General features: G+C 45.7%; 1 protein-coding gene across 1 annotated transcript in view; it reads right to left on the reverse strand.

Moving 5' to 3' along the window:
• The window catches only part of caska (calcium/calmodulin-dependent serine protein kinase a), a 91876-nt gene that overhangs the window by 10559 nt on the left and 63371 nt on the right, over positions 1 to 17946 (reverse strand). Inside the window, exons 10-18 of the mRNA XM_076110070.1 lie at positions 17734 to 17833; positions 16293 to 16414; positions 10610 to 10687; positions 6098 to 6145; positions 5165 to 5245; positions 2233 to 2421; positions 2057 to 2135; positions 1489 to 1574; positions 1098 to 1166 (exon numbers count right to left, since the gene is read on the reverse strand). Of these exons, the coding sequence (XP_075966185.1) occupies positions 1098 to 1166; positions 1489 to 1574; positions 2057 to 2135; positions 2233 to 2421; positions 5165 to 5245; positions 6098 to 6145; positions 10610 to 10687; positions 16293 to 16414; positions 17734 to 17833 (852 nt within the window). The remainder of the gene's footprint in view (positions 1 to 1097; positions 1167 to 1488; positions 1575 to 2056; positions 2136 to 2232; positions 2422 to 5164; positions 5246 to 6097; positions 6146 to 10609; positions 10688 to 16292; positions 16415 to 17733; positions 17834 to 17946) is intronic.

The raw sequence follows: 17946 nt of genomic DNA on the forward strand, positions 1-17946 counted from the left end.
GCAGAGAATAAATTATGAGTAAAGAGAGCTTCTAAACAAATCACGAAATAAAATGACAATTTACGTTTGTGTATTCTTTCTTTTGATGGTGGAAAAAAATGTCAAGTTTGTTCTTTATGGAGTTTTACTTGGACGTCCTTTCTCCGTCTTCAGCCAAACAGTGCTGTGGTTTGCATGTACGGCTTTCCAAAAATAAAAGCTGTGTTGTGGCTGAGCGGTCACTGAGTTTTAGCCTAAATAAAGAAAACCACAATAACTATGTCACTCCAATTTTAGAATCTTTGAACTGGTTTCTAAATGTCTTTTTAAATCCATTTTTAAAATAATCTAACTAATTACATACAAGCTTTTGCCAGATTACATCAGTGAATTCCCTTCTGTCCTGAAATGCCTCTTAGATGCACTGGTGAAGGTGCAGCGAAGCTTTTGATTCGCTGCTGCCTCGACTGCAGAACTCCTTTCTGTATCTGAATTGTTGGTTTTTTCTCCTGATTGTATTTCAAGTCTTTTGGTCGTTCATGTTTATCCATGTGTTTAGGGCAGAGTGGTGCGTGTGTCAACAGCTGTTTGAACAAGGGGTGGACAAAATAACTGTCATACCGTACAAAACAGTCGCCGTGCAGTAAATATACATTTCCTAAAGCTCGCGATGTTGCAAAGTTCCTCGTCGTAGTAAGTACTGTTTGTAATTAATGCAACAAAAGCCAAACATTTTGAGCTTTAGCGGAGTTGTATTTACTGTATAGATGTTTAATTGTATGGTGTTCCCGTTATTTTGTCCACCCCTGTAAAGTGTACACAGGACGGGATTGTACAGAGAGGTGCGACTCATTCCTGGACCAGAGGAGGTGGGGTTGGGGGGGTGGGGGGTGGGTGGGTGGTTTCCGGTATCTTGGTTGTGAAATTGGTGTGCTGTAAATGCAAAACACAGCAAAACACACTCTCACACACACACACACTCACAGCACAGCACACCCCTTACACACAACATACTTGTGTTACACACGCTCAGTAACCAGGCGAGCAGTTAGTAACCAGATCAGGAGCTCACAATCAGCAGAAAAGAGGGGCAGAGGAGGAAGAAGAGGAGATGTTACCTCACACGAGGAGCCCTGCGTCCGGTAACTTGGCACTATTTTAAAGGTGATGCTGCCTCGCATCTCCTTCTGTGGACGGACACACACACACACACACACACACACACACACACACACACACACACACACACACACACACACACACACACACACACACACACACACACACACACACACACACACACACACACACACACACACACACACACACACACACACACACACAGTTTATTCTCATCTTGTGTTGAGCGTGTGACATTTTGCTGATTTACACAGAAGAGATGAACACTGAAGCATGAACTAACACACTTAGTCATAAGCTTATGCAAACACACACACACGCGCACGCACACACACACACACACACACACACACACACACACACACTCACCAGCATCCTCTGCAGCTGCTCAACAGTCTGGTTGGCCACACTGATGCTGTTGATCTCCCTGATCTCGTCTCCTACATGCAGCGTTCCTGGAAGACAGAAGCGGAATCAAACCTTTTCTCCTCATTAAACAGCCTCACTATATTTCATTAGCCTCTGTTGCTCTTTTTTTTTTTTTTTTTCACCATCGCAACTGTAGTCGGGAGAAGAATCCTTTGTGATAGGAGTGTCTTTCCAATTACCACACGATGAATCCTCTGGGGATTAATTAGCAGCATGCTACCGTCACAATACAACAGTGGAGCAAGTGCTGCGTTCCACCACAAGAGCAGAGACAAAGCAGCTGTTGAAATGTCTGGCCCGATGGGAGCATGTGCACACTTACCGTGCTGTGTGTAAGTGAAGATGAAGGAGTTTCATTTCTTAAAATTCAGACTGTTTATTTAGAAGACTAGTAGAAGAAAATCTGGAAAATTCTTGCTAAGTAAATGACACGTCCAGAGTAGCCACATGGTGTCATTTGACATTATGTCACATGTCGTTTGCATAAAGGTCAGTTGTGAGAGCGCACCTTGTCTGTGGATCATTCCCCCGTGCATTATCCTGGCAACGATGCAGTGGTTTGACTCGTTCATCTTCAGCGTGATGCCCTGCACAAATTAACACACGAACACGTGGATCCAGAGGGTGATCCAGAGACAACAAAGAGCTCCAGCGCGAGTGCAGTGGACGTGTTAAACTGCGTACCATCGGCTCGTCTGTGTTCTTCTGGAACTGGACCAGGCGGACCCTGGTGACGTTCTCCAGGTCCATGTCTCCGTTGGTGCTGTCTGGGGACTCTCCGTTCAGGTAGGGCGAGGTGGGCGGAGGGGTCACCCTCAGAGCCTCGTCGCTGTAAACCTCGTGGGCCACCACGTCGTGGGCCTGCAGCAGAGCCTGTGGACACACGCGTGAACACGGTCAGAGTGGCTCGGACCGTCTGATGTGTTTAGTTACGATAAATAATAATGTAGAGGTCTGTTCCGTAGAAGCCTTCAGAAGGCTGCAGGGATTTTATGGCTGCACAATTAATCAAATGTGAATCACGACCTCAATTTTGGCTTCCCACAATTAAATGAACATGATCGACTGCAATATTGACATTTAAAATGTGAGCACCGCTCATAGAGAACTCTGCTGAATATCAAATGAAGCGCCTACGCTAACAGCCAGCCACCAGGAGGCGATGGAGGTGACTTGGCTTCACTTTTGGGGAGCTTTCATGCCACATACTTTGTTGGCAGCAGCGTGATGTTGGTTTGCGCCATACACGCAATGTTTAAGATATATTTAGACACAAACACCAACGACTCGCTTTGTGCTGCCTCATTTGAACCAACCTCCCACCTGGGCACCGTGTGCTCTGCGCTGGGCACCGAAATACATACATTTGACTCAAAGTATGTGAATCCTGAACCCTAAAAATATTGTCTCACTGGTGGAAAACACCAGCACCTCTCCTGCTCGACTTCATTCTCCAGTCAGACGGCCAACGAGCCGGAGGGATTTACACCGCGACTCCGTCCGACTCCATACTCTGCCGCGCTTTCAGGTATTCCCCCTTTGTCCTCAGGTGCCTCTGTTGTGCGCCCCCCCCCCCCCCCCCTCCCCCTCCCCCTCCCCTCCCCTCCCCTCCCCTCTGTCTGTTTGAGTTAAAGCAGCAGGAGTTGTGAAGCTGCAGAGCCGGCTGGTTCCTCAGCGCTCCACTCTACTCTTCTGACAGCCACAGAAGGCCCTGAGTGGCACTTTAACAAACCGGTCTGAACTTCAGAAGACAGCAATCAAACATCAACAAAAGGGGAAACCTGTCACCGTCTTGCGTCACACACACACACGCACACACACACACACACACACACACACACACACACACAGAAGGAAAGCAGATCAGAGAGGCAGAGACATGAAGGCAGTGGCAGCGTCTCTAACTTCCATGTCAAACTACATCACACACAGAGGAAACTTCACGTTCCAAGACACAGAGGAAGTTCAGGTTGTGTGTGTGTGTGTGTGTGTGTGTGTGTGTGTGTGTGTGTGACTTCGCCCTAATGAGGACTAGGGTTAAGGGGTTAACTCGTCGCCCTCATGCTGTGCGAGTGTGTGCATGAGTGAGTGTGAGAAAAAGCAAAGCAGCACAAGAAAATATAAACAAGAGAGAGAGAGAGATTTTACAGATCATCTGATGCTCCGGTTGAATTCTCTGAAAAGAAAAAACTCTGATGTCAACACGGCTGTCGACGTCAGAGGCGTTCACGAGAAAGACGAGATCAAAATCTAACAGATGCTGTTTGTAAGAAGTTAGAGAAAATATAACACTGTACAGTAGAACATACTGAAGTCATACGGTGACATAAGTTACTGCAGGAGGTTTAAACAATCTGTCTTAAAGGGAGAAACGAGACACCGCTGCTATTCTACAGTTCAACTCAAATATCTTACATTTTAATCTGAAGTTCACCTCAAAGATCAGGTGATACGATCGAAAGCACCAGAAAAGCTACCACGTAGGCCTAGATGTTTTCTAATGCTGGGAGACAGATGTTGTTACCTGTGTGTGTCTTTTAATAAAGGTTAGTGGATTTATTTTAAACTTTTGGACACAGCCAGGCCGGCGGTTTCCCCATTTCCTGTCTTTATGCTGAGCTAAGCTCCTCTCAACTTCACCCCTGCACATAACGCAGAGACATAAGAGTGGTAATGGTCTTCTCATCTCACTCTAATAATTGTATTTCCCAAAATGTTGAACTAGTGAGGGGGAAAGAAAAAGCACTAAAACAGAAATTCCTCGCAAGGCTCGTCTGCACTTCGCTCTCACTTGAACTCGTTGGAATGTGGAGCTCTCTTCCTCTCTCGCTCCGTCGGTTTACGCTCTCGTAGCGCTGTGAGGGAGCCGGGCCTCTGACCCGACACAGCACATCGCATCAGACTACGCCTTATTGACCTCCGTCCACACCTCCCCTCCTTCCTCACCGCACAGCCCGTGGACCCCCTCCTTCCATTCACCTTCATTACTGATCTTTTTCTCCTTATCATTTTGATACACTTTTCTCTCCTTTGTCTCCTCCTGTTTCATGTCTCCCCTCCCCATGCACCCCCCCCCGTTGGTCTGTCCGTCTGATATCGAGCAGACCACTGATCAGAGGCGGAAATCAGACGCATTAATGTGATGGGATTAGCAGGGGCGGATGCTGAGAGCCCTACAGTGACTCTCCCTCGACTGGATTAACCCTTGCTGCTCAGATCCTCAGGCCGCTTCAACACGCATCTATTCCAGCAGAACTACCGTTAAATTATGTTTTAAGTCTTTTAAAAAGGCACATTCAAGTGACGAACACCAGAAACTGTGCACTTGAATGTCTGTTCGTCGCATTAATATTCATTTGAGTTAAGCTGCAACCACTTTACCGCTCTGACACCAAGATGTAGAAAATGAAGCCTCCGACTCACACCTGTGTCAGTCTCTGTTTGGCGCTTTCTAAGCTTACGAGTGAAGTTGCAAAGTATAGCCGCCGGCTGCTGAGGCCAGAGACACGGGGAGTCAGTGGAGCTTCGTCTGTTTGTTAAGAGGCCTCCTGAACCCGTCTGGGAGGTATGACGGACACGAGTCCTGTGTGTGTGTGTTTTTTCTTTTTGGACTCACCATGAAATGTGGCTGGGTCAGTATCCGTCTGAGTTCTTTAGCTTCGTGGTTCTCTGGGTAGCAGGAGATCTCTTCCAGTACCTGGAGGTGTAGAGAGAGGGGAAAAAAAAGCAACAGGTTGTTTTTAAGACGCAGAACTTCTTCTTCTTCCAAATCGTACACACTCGTACCTCAGCACCCTGCTGTACCTGCTGCACCTCAGACAGACGTATGGAGAGCGACCCGACAACCTCACAGCACCCCCCCCCCCCCCCTCAAACTGGCCCTGACCCCGCCTCCAACATCTCCACAGCCAATGTGACTCTGGACACCACAGAAGCTGGTCAAGGCTCTGCCCCCCCTCCTCCTGCCCTTTTGACGTGACTCGACGTCAGCTCCAGTTATGTTGCGCCTGACTGGTGAATGTGGCATTGTAGAGGTGAGGCCTCTGAGGGTGTGTGTGTGTGTGTGTGTGTGTGAGTGAGTGAGCACTACTGAACCCTACATTGCTTCCTTTAGCATGCCTGTCAATCAGAGAGGTGTGTAGTTAACGAGTGTGTGTACATTAAAGTACTAATTATCTCTAAGCTATAATACTCATATTTACTCATTGGGATTAAAACCAATACGCTACAATCTATAACGCCGACAGGACAAACATGTGTTTTATTCTCCCGGACATTTGCACACTTCATGGTACTGAAACTGTCCAATCTAAATAATATCTTTTAAACAGGATGTGGAGAAACGGACGCCGACACTAAAGATAAAAAATGTTTTTGATTCCGTTTTGAGGTTATTTGAGTGTAAAGTCAACCGTCAGGTCTTCTAAATACATTCTTTGAGTAACACCAGGAAACGGCTTCAGTCACATGTCCTCTCCACTCCTGCCTTCTGCTCGGCTCGTTAGTACCGTGAACATGGCGCCGCGGCGTGTGTGTGTTGAGCGCTTACATATTCCAGGTGATTCAAAGCGCCACTTGCTTCGTCTTGGGAGGAACTCTTTAGTGGAGGAAGACACGGGAATAAGGTTACACAAGCTGGAGATCGTCCTTGTTTGGAGAGCTCACACGTGATGACAGAGGTCAGGGGAAAGAGAGACTCCACCGCCGCCGTTAATCAAAGCCAGCCAGTTTGAATGGGCTAGGAATTTGTGAGATTAGTATCTACAGCCAAAGCGGTTAACTTCACTCCAAAGAAAGATTAGCTCTCGCGAAGAGGCGAAGAGGAGCGTTAGTGCAGTCAGAAGAAAGCTTTGTTGGAGTTTAGGGCACCTTATCGCTGCTCCGCCGGGCCACAAACCCACAAGAGTCCGCTGGAAGCTGCAGTGTGATCGGTTCAAAGCATTTCAGTGTCAGCCAGAGAGAATCAGTAGAGACAGAAGTAAAGCAGAGGAGGAGGAGGAGGAGGGAGTCGTCCCTGAAGGGCACAACCGAGATTAAATGATGAGTTAATTTGAGGTGAAACTGTATTGAAGCAAGTAGCTCTCGAGCATCAGCAGAATTCCTTCTGCTAAAAGTTTAACTTGGACTCAAAATAAGAAAGTCGGGATTCCACCTGCATGGATTTACAATAAAAGATTGTCAAACACGGGAAAAGCCAAGCGATTAACACTTCTCTGTCACACCTGAGAGGTATTTAAAAAAACTTCCGACACTCTCCCGAGCGAAAGGACTCGAGATTAAATGCAAACATGCTTTGGCAACAATCAGAAGTTACTGCAGGTGGTGCTTTGGCACATACATTGTTCCATTGTCATGATCCAAGTGAGTCAGATGTGCCTGGATTGTTTGGTCATTAAACTATGGAGGTCATCCGTCATCTATCCCCATTCTCTATACTTAGAGAAGTAGTATTACGTGAGCTGCAATGACACAAATAAGAAGGTTCCTACAGTCCTTCACATTATGGGTTGTCTGTTCATACCGGCCTTTAAGAGATCCCTTTATGATCCACTTGTAATGCAAGGGATCCATGATTTGTGCCAAAATGTATTCAAACATTTACCTGAAGTTCACATCAGACTTAAGCAGTCTGAAAAAAACGGGTGAATTTTGTACTAAAAAGACTGATAAGAGATAAGTGCCTGATTATTAACTGTGGGGGATGAATTCTTACATTAACTTCAGATAAGCGTTGGAATACACTGTCTGCACTGACGGAGGACGGTCGGCTTCCTCCGGTATTAACAAGAAGAATGATTACAGAAAGAAAAACCTGCATTAATGTTCATATAAAACACTTTACTGTATACTGTTGAGAGAAAAACCTTGGCTGTTGTGTTTCCTTTGGCCAGTAAAGCATAAAGTGGAAGAACTACAGAAGGAAGTAGAAGACCAACCTGAGCTCTCCTAAACCCTGGAGCAGATATTATTACTTTCCTACGTATAAAAAGCTGAAAAAACACATTTTATTCCAGCGGTTGAAAACATGCATCACTCCAGCCGTCTTAAAAAATACAGTGAGTTTGGTTTATGAGCGGAGTTTAGTGTGCTTGCAATGCTGAAGTGTCTGTAAGACTCTTTGTAGAGACAACCTAATAAAACCTAATAAAAGAAGTCTGTCACTCCCTCACACCGACAAAGACGGTGTTGAATCTGCTGTGGCTCCATCTACTGCTCTTGATCCATCTAGACTAATTTAAGTAGGAAAATGTGAACCAGACTCTCTAAGCAGTCGTGGACTTTTCGGACACAGAGCACCAGAGCTGGGTTAATTAGCCAGGTCTCTTTGACATGAACCAAAACCACATAAAAGGGAGCTCCACTCCCCTAAATGGCTTTCTCCGTCTTAACAGCGCTGGGATTTGAGACGCCAGCCCTCGCCCACTCCCTCGCTGTTCAGACTTTTTTAATTGCTCCCCTCAACAAAGCACACAACGTAAACACGGCAGCATTTTGTCTATCCGCACACACACACACACACACACACACACACACACACACACACACACACACACACAGCTTTCTCCCTCACACACTTCTTTCACACTCCTTGTTAAAGCGCCAGTTCCAGTCTGCATCCTGCTCCAGTGTTAGAGTACACTGAGAGGTTAACACATCAACCCAAACCAACGGTGTGGATGTGAATGCATCAGAGCCGGGGTCAGACCCCGGAGACCATAATGCAACTCTCTGTGAAGAAAGCAAAACCACACTTGATGTGTGTGTGTGTGTGTGTGTGTGTGTGTGTGTTACATCAAGCAGCATCTCTAATGAGGAAGGCGAAACGCAGAAGCCAGAGATTGTTCTTAAAGCGGCTCTGTGTAAACGGGCCAGTGGGCTGTGTGGTACAGCTGCTCTGACAATGAGCCCGAGTCACAGGGAGTCGGCTCACGAGCAAATAAATCTCAAGAGGTCACCGGAGATTGAGAGGAAGCTTATAGAGGACTCAATAACTCAACATAAATAATTGAATAATTTAATCTCGCTCTCTGTTTTTGAGTCAATATAATTTCAGTGCGGCTGTAAACAGAACTGCGGGAAGCTCCGGACCGTTTGTCCGTGTACTCGTGTCATGTTCCTGTCGAGTTTCACTTCAATGACATCAAATGAAAAATGCCTTTTTAATCCTTTTCCAGCCTGGGTCATATTGTGCACCTACTTAACGACACATGCAGGAGAAAATACCCAAAAAATCAATAAAGATCCAATCATCTTTTCTTCCTGTGAAACTAAATATGACGTGTGCTTACATAAGCTAGTACCAAACCATTTTGAATATCATGACATCCATCCTGTGCGTGTGGAGCCACAATCCTTCGCAGCTCCGTATCACGCTTCATTTTAAGCCCGCCTACTTTTTAGCAGTCCAATCAAAAGGCGAAGGACATCTGAGGTACTTGCGTTGTATTTGAGTATTTCCTTTTCATGCCAGAGGATGCAATGCAGAACTGAACACGCCTCCACTCAGCCCTCCTTTTCCCAAGCATGTCGGAGGACTACGATGGCCGTCGGGTAAAACGCAAAAGCCTCTCTCTCTCTCTCAGTGTTTGGTTTGTCCATTCTGGGCTACTGTAGAAACATAGTGGTGCAACACGGAGGACTCCGTGAAGAGGTACCGCTCCCTATGTTGCAGTGAAGCCACCGGCTCCACGAAAATACACACTCTATGCAACAAACAGAAGCACGCAGCAATGAATAATTATGCAGAATAAGTCCAGATTCACGATTTTCTTCTTTTTTTTTTCCACACATGGGAGAAGTTTACCGTCAGTGCTTTCTGTCTACTTGGTCAGTTTTAGGAACAGATAACGGTTTGGGTCAAACTAGACCTTCAGAACAACGGTTGTTTGGAACCTAAAGGGGTTTCATAATAATGGGCCGTCGGAACAATGGCATGGAACCACGGAGGCTACGAAAAAGCTACTTAGAGACAGCAAGACCCGTGATTGGTCAGTTTGGGCTGCTTGTGTTTTCCCCTCCAGGTTTCTTCAGCTAGTGCAGATTGTTATTAGTGAAGACAACATGAAGCAAGTCAATAATCAGAGAGCAATCGTCTCCTTCTCAGGAGCACACATCTGTCAAAGACACCACTTCTGCATGCTGCGACCCCAAGTCCCTGTCCCAGTGAATGAAAGAACATGAATCTACTGCTCAGTAATGAGAACATGAGATTATCCCTCTATTTCACAAAGGGAATCAACTGCTCAATGAGTGAAACCTCACGCAGGAATGTAAATCAAAACCTCCACTGTCGGTATCCATGTTGGAACTGTGGAACCTCTGCAAGTCAAAAAGCAAAAAATCGTAACACTCTCCAGCTTTGCCTGTAAGATCAATATTTCAGAAGCTAAACTGATTTTCACCAGCGACTCCCATCGACTTTAAAACTGTAAAATGATGAAACTGCTCTCGTGGACCCCAGCATCGTAAAACCTGCTCACGTGGCATAAATGACCCTTTTGTACCGTTGCTTCACATAAATGAGGCTTTTTTTCCTGTTACAGCTCAGCATTACATTGATCCAACATTAACCGCTGTCCTACAGAGTCGTACGCTCTACGGGAGCACTCCAGTTATAATATATCACCATTTTATCAGACTCTCCAATTCAAACATTAGCTTCCACAGCCCCGCTTCTGATGAAGATTGTTCCAATCATTTTCATACGTATTTAAATAAAGATCCCCTCTAAAGACCGACATTATAGTTGAAGTACTTCCCACCCGGGACACGCGCCCCTCAGAACCCGCCTCTTACTGAGAGCAGCTTATACACATGAACAGAGCAGGTGAGCAGAAGGATCCACAGCGGTGATGAGTTAGAGCTTTAGTGAGCGAGAGGCCGGAGGGATTAATGCACAAGTGTGAGCTTAAAGAGGCGAGTAGCGAGTCTGTCATCTTCACAGCGTATTAGATTCATTATCACACACGTCTCATGAAGAAGAAGAAGAAGAAGAGGAGGAAAAACAGGAAGCGAAGATACGCTCGTGTTGATGCGAGGACATGTGTGTGTGTTTGTTCACCTCTTTGGCTCTCTGCACGGCATCACTGGGGGGGTTTCTGATCTGTGGGGACGACTTGGTGTTGATCTTATCGTAGAGCTGAAACAAAAGATAAAAGTCAGTCATATTTCTTTTAACACTAAAAAAACTAGTGCGAAAAATGTGGAAATATGGTGTTAAAACATGATTATAAAAAAGCTGTTGCAGTGCAAACCTTCTATTGTTCAACAGTTTGCGTTCTCACTCAGAGGATCACATAATTAGCAGCTCAGTTGCATCTTCTTTCATTTTGCTCAAAAGAAGTTTAGAGGGACTTGTTTACTGTGAACTGCATTATGTGGCAGGAACCACAGCTTTCTCTGGGTGTGCGGAGACACAATGGGGTCAAAACTTTGGTATTTTTCAAGTGAAATTGGTTCAAAACAAAAGCATTTATCCTTATTCATCCCATTTATCCTCAGCTCCCTCTCCGTATACTTCAGAGAGTCAACACCACCGTTCTCCGTTTTGTTCTTTTCCTTCTCGACGTCTAACTGTTAACAAGAAGGAACTGTTTTCTCATCTCTCGGAGTGAAGGACGACAGACACAAGAGCTCTGTTTGTAAAGCTCCCAGCTGACTAATAAACAGCGCTGACTAGACCGGAGTGTAGAGGCCCAGTCAGAGACGAGCAGCGTGGGTGTACTTAAGAGATTTCGTGTTTGTAGACAAAATGGTCCTGAAACACACAACCAGCAGCCGTGCGCTCCGATCAAAGCAGAGAGGGTGTCATCTAAAACAACCATCCCCATATTCACAGACACATCCATGTGATGCTTGATGAGCCGGTCGTCTGGTGTGTTATCCATTTAACCTGCTGTGCAGAACACAAACAGAGGAAAGCACTCAGAGGCAGACACAGAGGGTCGCACACAAACGCCGCTTTTGTACCAGACAGTTCAGCGCAACGCTCTTCTGTTTTCCCTTTCTCACAACAGCAGCTGCACCACTGGACATGTGACGGTCATCACAGAGCCTGTGATGGACAAACAAACAACATGAAGCATGCATTCTGTGCATTGGATTTAACAGTAAGGATTCAACGCCTCAGTGGTTCAGTTTTGCTGCAGTAATGTCCGCAGCTGAATCCTGGTTGTAGCTGTTCAGACGGCCGCGCTCAAAGGCGAGGCACAGAGCCTTGCCACTGTAGAGGGCGATCGCACAAAACAACAGTGCACGCTTTGGAAAAGCCTCTCCCGGAAGACATTCGTGGTGTTGCACTCGGTTGTACAAAGGAAGTCGGTGTGTAGAATGAAACAAAAAGGGATTTGAGAGTTCAGATGTTGCCTATTTTCTCGCCTTTGCACATCTGGCCGATCACTGCGTCACGTGATGTTGGATTGTCTGTATGTAGATGCTGTTAGACGACATGACAAGCCCTCACTTTGACGCCTATTTAGGACCTTAATGTTTGTGACATCATGGGGGAAGATAACTGATTTTTACACGTTAAGATTACCGCTTGTAAATCCAAAAAAAAAAAAAAAAAAAAGAACAATTCCAATCTCCCTTCCAAATACGCCCACTGGTTATTAAGTCCTGATGCAGTTCCACTCGCTGAAGAACTTCATGTGAAACAGCAGAAAGATTTGGGAATAGCCAAGTAAGGGAGCCTTTTGTGACAGTTTCATTTTGACTTTACAGTATGTGTGTTTTGAAATGCACAAAATCTGGTGCTCGAAATCATCAAAGAAATGAATGAGATGGAAATATGCTACTCAGACTGACAAATGACGGACTAAAGGGATAAAATATGTGTTGGAATAAAGAGCGTGGCTCCCTCACTCATTCAAATCTAATTGACCTTCTTTCTGCTCGATGCTTTGACGATCATGGGTAATTAATGTGCAAATACTTGCTGTCCATGATGTATAAAGTGTGTGATGTGGACGTCATGGTGCCTGGCAATGATGTTGCTGTTCTGTGAAATAGTTTTTCGACATGAAAAAGATTTTCTAATAAAACATACGCAAGTGTCAAAGACCTAAATCTGGGTTGTTAATGTTATTTTGAAGAGGAGTTTTAACGGGAAGCCGGCGTGGTTTTCATTACAGCTGATGCCATGGCAGTAAAACACATCTGGTGTATTTCTGTAAAGTGATCCATTTGTGTGATTCTCTAACAGCCCATCCAGACACACTCACGAGGTCCAGTAGACAGACGGAGGGCAGGAAAATAAAAGGGATGGTGGGTTTGTATGTAAATGAAAATGTGTGTGTATTTCTGTTAGAGGGAGGACGTTGCATCTCAGAAGGGTCCTTCTGGGAATGACAACACACGCGTCAAGTGTGCATCTGCATCCCCGCTTCATGAGCAAAGTGTCTCAGAAGGACAAACACAACACACTCCTCAGGAAATCCTTATAAGACCACCATAATAAACCAGACAGCCCGAGGGCTGAATCGTACTCGGAGCGTGCCGTCCCACATGCCGTCCTGCAGCCACCGAGCATATACGTGTTCACTGCACTCACAGAATATTCAGATATTTACAGGTTGGAAACGTGCATCACATGCTGAGAACCAGGCAGCTATAATTCAAGCATGCAGATTACAACGTTTAGAAATCTGACAGGCACAAGCATGACCGCGTCACACCTTTGTGGCTGCCTCTTTATGTGCCGACAAGCGGCTCATATTTTAAAAACAATATTAAGTTCCTATTAGTGACGAGTAAATTCAGACATCTCCTTAAGGGCAACTTATTACCCCGTCTCCATTAGAAGCCTGAAGAGCTTCGCAAACCGGCACACGAGGAAAAAAGCTAAACAAATGCACTCGACTGAAGCTCCTCATTATAACATGTCAAACGCCAAACACACACATGGGGATACCAGGCTGCTGACTTTCAATTAGCTTGAGGCATCTCTTCACAAAACACGCTTCCTGCAAAACACATCAGAGGGAGAAGCAGGAAGAAGAAACACTCACCCAGGAGACGGTGAAGTGGTTCGTCAGAAAGACGCAGCCAACACACTGCAAACTAGTTCTCTAGACCAGGAGCCTCCATCTGCTCGCTGTCTCCAGGATTCCTGGTCGTGTCAGCGGTGTGGAGGCTACTTTCAGCCGCACTGATAGTGATGGAGGCTGTGCTTGTTGTGAATAGAACGAAAGAGGCCCGACAATAGAAGCCATTGTTCCTTCACTGCACTCTTCTGTCCCTCTCTGACTCCCCCCCCCTCCTCCTCCTCTCACATTGGGGCAGGGGTGTGAAACGGAGGCTGAAAAGGAGACATCTGCAGCCCCAGGCTCCCACTGACACTGCTGCACACACACACACACACACACACATTTGGCAGATCCACCAGTCTCCTGCAACCCACTTTCAACCTATTCAGCCTCCAGCAACTGGGAGAGCCTTTAAAACGACCCGCACACACACACACACACACACACACACACACACACACACACACACACACACACACACACACACACACACACACACACACACACACACACACACACACACACACACACACACACACACACACACACACACACACACACACACACACCTCTCTCTCTCTCTCTCTCTTCAGCAATCTCTTTTCCTCAATTGCCTCCATGCAAGTCCCAGTGATGTTTTAATTTCAGTCTCTTAAACTAGTGTGGTTCTTGAAGCCTGTTAAAGAGGAAGAACATCTATTTCAGAGCCCCCATCAAACATCTGCAGCAGCTCATCGACAGAGACACGAGCGTATGTCTGCAAGAGTCTGGATCACAGAGGCAGCTCTGAACGGGCCGGTGAGGAAAAGTGACTAATCGTCTCCTCTCCTTCAACAGCCACGAACCCTTTCAGCCAACTGCTCCAGAGCTGCTGCTCAGAGATGCTCATACAGACGTGAATGTTTTGGACTTTATATCTGTGCAAAGGACTCTGAATCTCTACCAGCTCCACGGGCCTGATGTATTCCAACAAGCAAGAAAAAGCTGTCAGACAAGTGGTCCTTGTTATGAGCAACATAATATGTATAATATGGCAAAAGCCTCAGAGAAAGGACACGGTTATTGGATATGTTTCTCTGAGTCAAAGTATTTGCATCAAAGCTTGAACATTGATACATTACTTGCTGTTTTCCAGCATTGTTATTATCATCTTATTCTCCGATTAGTATTTCTCATTTAAATCACTCAATTGTTGGACGACATTCTTGCAAATTCTCCCGTCCTGCCAGCACATCTTCTGTTCAACACCAAGAGACGCAGAGAGAGAGAGCACAGAGTAAACTAAATGGATTAGAGGGATAATAACAGAGAAAATGAGGCTCTCAGAGTGTCACACAAACTGTGTACTAATCTAAAATGATGTCTCGCTGCTGCTGGGAGCTGTTATTTTGTGACCCAATATGGTGGTTATGTGGTCAAGCAGCTGTTGAGCTGCAGGTCAACACGCCGCTGCTGTGACCGGCAGCTCAACATCTCACAGTCTCAGCGACCGGCCATCAGTCAAGTTCACCGCTTACACACACGCACACATGTGCGCAGACGAAATACGGGAGGAATTTAATGACACGTTTAAAAACAACATGACCTTTTTAGATTGTTTAGATAGTCTGTCAGTAAAAACACTTCAGCTTCACAGATTTACCTGGAGGACAGGCCGCTCAAAGAGAGGCGGATAATTGATCACATCTTGTGGACGTAAGTGTGACTGTTTCCTGTCTCGTACGCAAGGACAAAGCTGGAGAAGCGAGGAGAGAAAGACGAGTAGCTCAGCTCTGGAGTGCGCACAGTGAATGATATGTATTGCTGTTGAAAAAATATCTCTATATCTTTTTTTATCCATCCAATGTTCAAGTGCTCCCCAGGAGACAACACCATGGCTAGTGGACCCCAGAGGACTATGAGCACAGAAGGATTTGGCTCAAGTGGAATATAAAAGGAGGGAGACGGTGCATACTGGTCTCAAACCTGTTGAGCAGCACAAAGAGTGAGGTTTAAACACGCAGTACCGTCTTACAAATCTCAAGTTATGTATTTCTGAAGTAATTTCTGTATTGAAAGCCTGTTTATTCCCTGTTTTCTGTGCATAACTGTACATACTGTTTGATTGGATGATTGACATACTGCACAATGTTTTGCATACAACAACTGTTATGTGCACCGTTATGTGCAGTGTTCATATTTTGCAGCAGCCTGAAGTTGGATCCACATAGTTCTATCACCACAATGACTCTATAAACATTGTTGTTGCACCTAGAATTAGGACACGCTGCGCTGAAACAGACCTGAATGTCTATTCTGCGTGTTAATGATCAGTTTCAACCACAAAACATTACCGCCTCACTTCCCCAGCTGCACAAAACCCACATCTCATCATGCCTCTCCTCTCAGCGCCGCACCGTGCACGGCAATACCAAAGAGTCAAGTTACGGTTATCTTGAGGCCGAGAAATAAATTGTAACCAACACTGTTTCCCTTATTTTTGCCGTCTTGCTTCATTTCTTATTCAATTCCAAGGATACTGCAGTTGCTGCTCCGGGAAACATGAAACACGCCGCTTCCTGTTGCCAGAGAATTAAACTCGACGGAGGCCTTTTGAAGCTTTTATGAACCGCCTGACTAGCAAATCATTATTCTGTTCCATTAGTTACCAATAAAGCCATCACAATGATTGGCTCATAAAGGTGGATTCATTCCAGTGTGCTTCAGTGTGACACTTACATCGAGCAGTGTGTGTAGATGCTGGTCCTGGAAAACACTGTGAAGGAAATCTAGATCCTTTTCACTGCAGTCTGTCAAAGCGTGGATCTCCTCTAAACTGTCCAACACCTGAGAGACAGCCCCTGCAACACACACACACACACACACACACATTAGAGCAATGGTTCATCAGTCACCTCAAGGCTCTCTGAATGCATTTACGGTGAGCAGGCACATGCACTGAAACGCTTTCTGTTTCCTAAAAGCAGTAAAGATAAGATGCTGAAAACAGAAAGACGACCTCACGAAGATTTAAGAGTACAGCACACAGAGCACCAGCGGATACCTACGTTCTGCTGCTAGTAGTCCTAGCAGGCAGGAAGCATTAATAGAAACAGACACACAAATAAACACAGATGTTAATATCAATGTTAGAAACAGTTGGAAGAAAATATTGTTGGGAAATAGAAATGTGTCTGCAAGTGTTGTTAATGTCAGTAACACAATGAGACGGATAAACGCATTCTGAAGTATTAACACTTTGCTTTTACAGAGTCTATAGGCTCGCTTAATGATGAGGGCTTTGTGGGTTAGTTCACATTTGTACCGAACATTCACGGTACGCGAGTCTCGGTCCGGTGCACGCAGCTGCATGCAGAATACTCCAAATAAACCAAATTTCAAAAGGACAAATGTCTATCTGGAAACGCTAAGCCGTACGCTGTGTGTTCAGCGTTCATACGGAGTAATGCAGAAGTGTCACTAACTTTATATATACCCTCCAGTTGTGATATGCAATCTACGCTATAGCAGCATCTACGCTAACCTCTTCGGGAGCCGCCCATTGTTGTTTTTATGCAAACAGTCGCCTCTCTGTGTCGTCCCGCACACAACCTAAACCACGACAGTAGCTGCCAGCAGCTCCTCACACCAAGTAAAGCTGGCTGCACCCTGCATAGAGGGGCAGGGTTTAACGTCAAACCTGTAATCCCACCCCTGATTGGTCCGTGCTCGTGCTTATCGGACACAAATATGTTACTTGAAGCCTGACGAGATGGATTTTCATCTGATATGTGATCCTACGATAAATGCGAGAATCCAGCTGCCCGTGCACGGTAACCAAATTCGCACCAAAACGTGGCTTTTGTGTGCCGATAATCTTCCAGTAATGAGATGAAATGTCACGGGAGAGAAGAACATGAGGCAGCATTTCCTGCTCAAACAGTCATCCGATCCCTGTGTGTGAGGTGTGCACTGTAAGTTGGATGTGGTGCATTTGAATACAGCTAGAATAAAGTCAGCTTGTAGAAGTAAGAGCTCTCTCTCTCTGCAGGGCCAGACAGAGAAAAGCAGAACTTCAACCAGAGGATAAACAAGAGGAAGGAACTTTGAGGGAGGAAGTGTGTCAAAGATGAAAGGATAACAAATGTTATGTTCACTGTGAGTGATTGCCTCTGTGTACCTGAGGAGGTGGGGTCTTCGGAGAAGTCATGGAGTTCCTCGGGAGGGTCTCCATAGAAGGAATTAAACTTGTGACTGGACACTGCAGCCAGAACAGCCCCCTGAAACACAACCACATGTGTAGCTGTGAGGATTTATCTCATCATCTGACACGGGGTGATGGGCTCATGAACGCCTCGAACGCTGCAAAACGTGACAATGCCTGCGTGTCAGT

Source organism: Anarhichas minor, unplaced genomic scaffold (assembly GCF_050575085.1).
Source record: "Anarhichas minor isolate MPS153535 unplaced genomic scaffold, ASM5057508v1 ptg000004l, whole genome shotgun sequence".
NCBI lineage: Eukaryota > Metazoa > Chordata > Actinopteri > Perciformes > Anarhichadidae > Anarhichas > Anarhichas minor.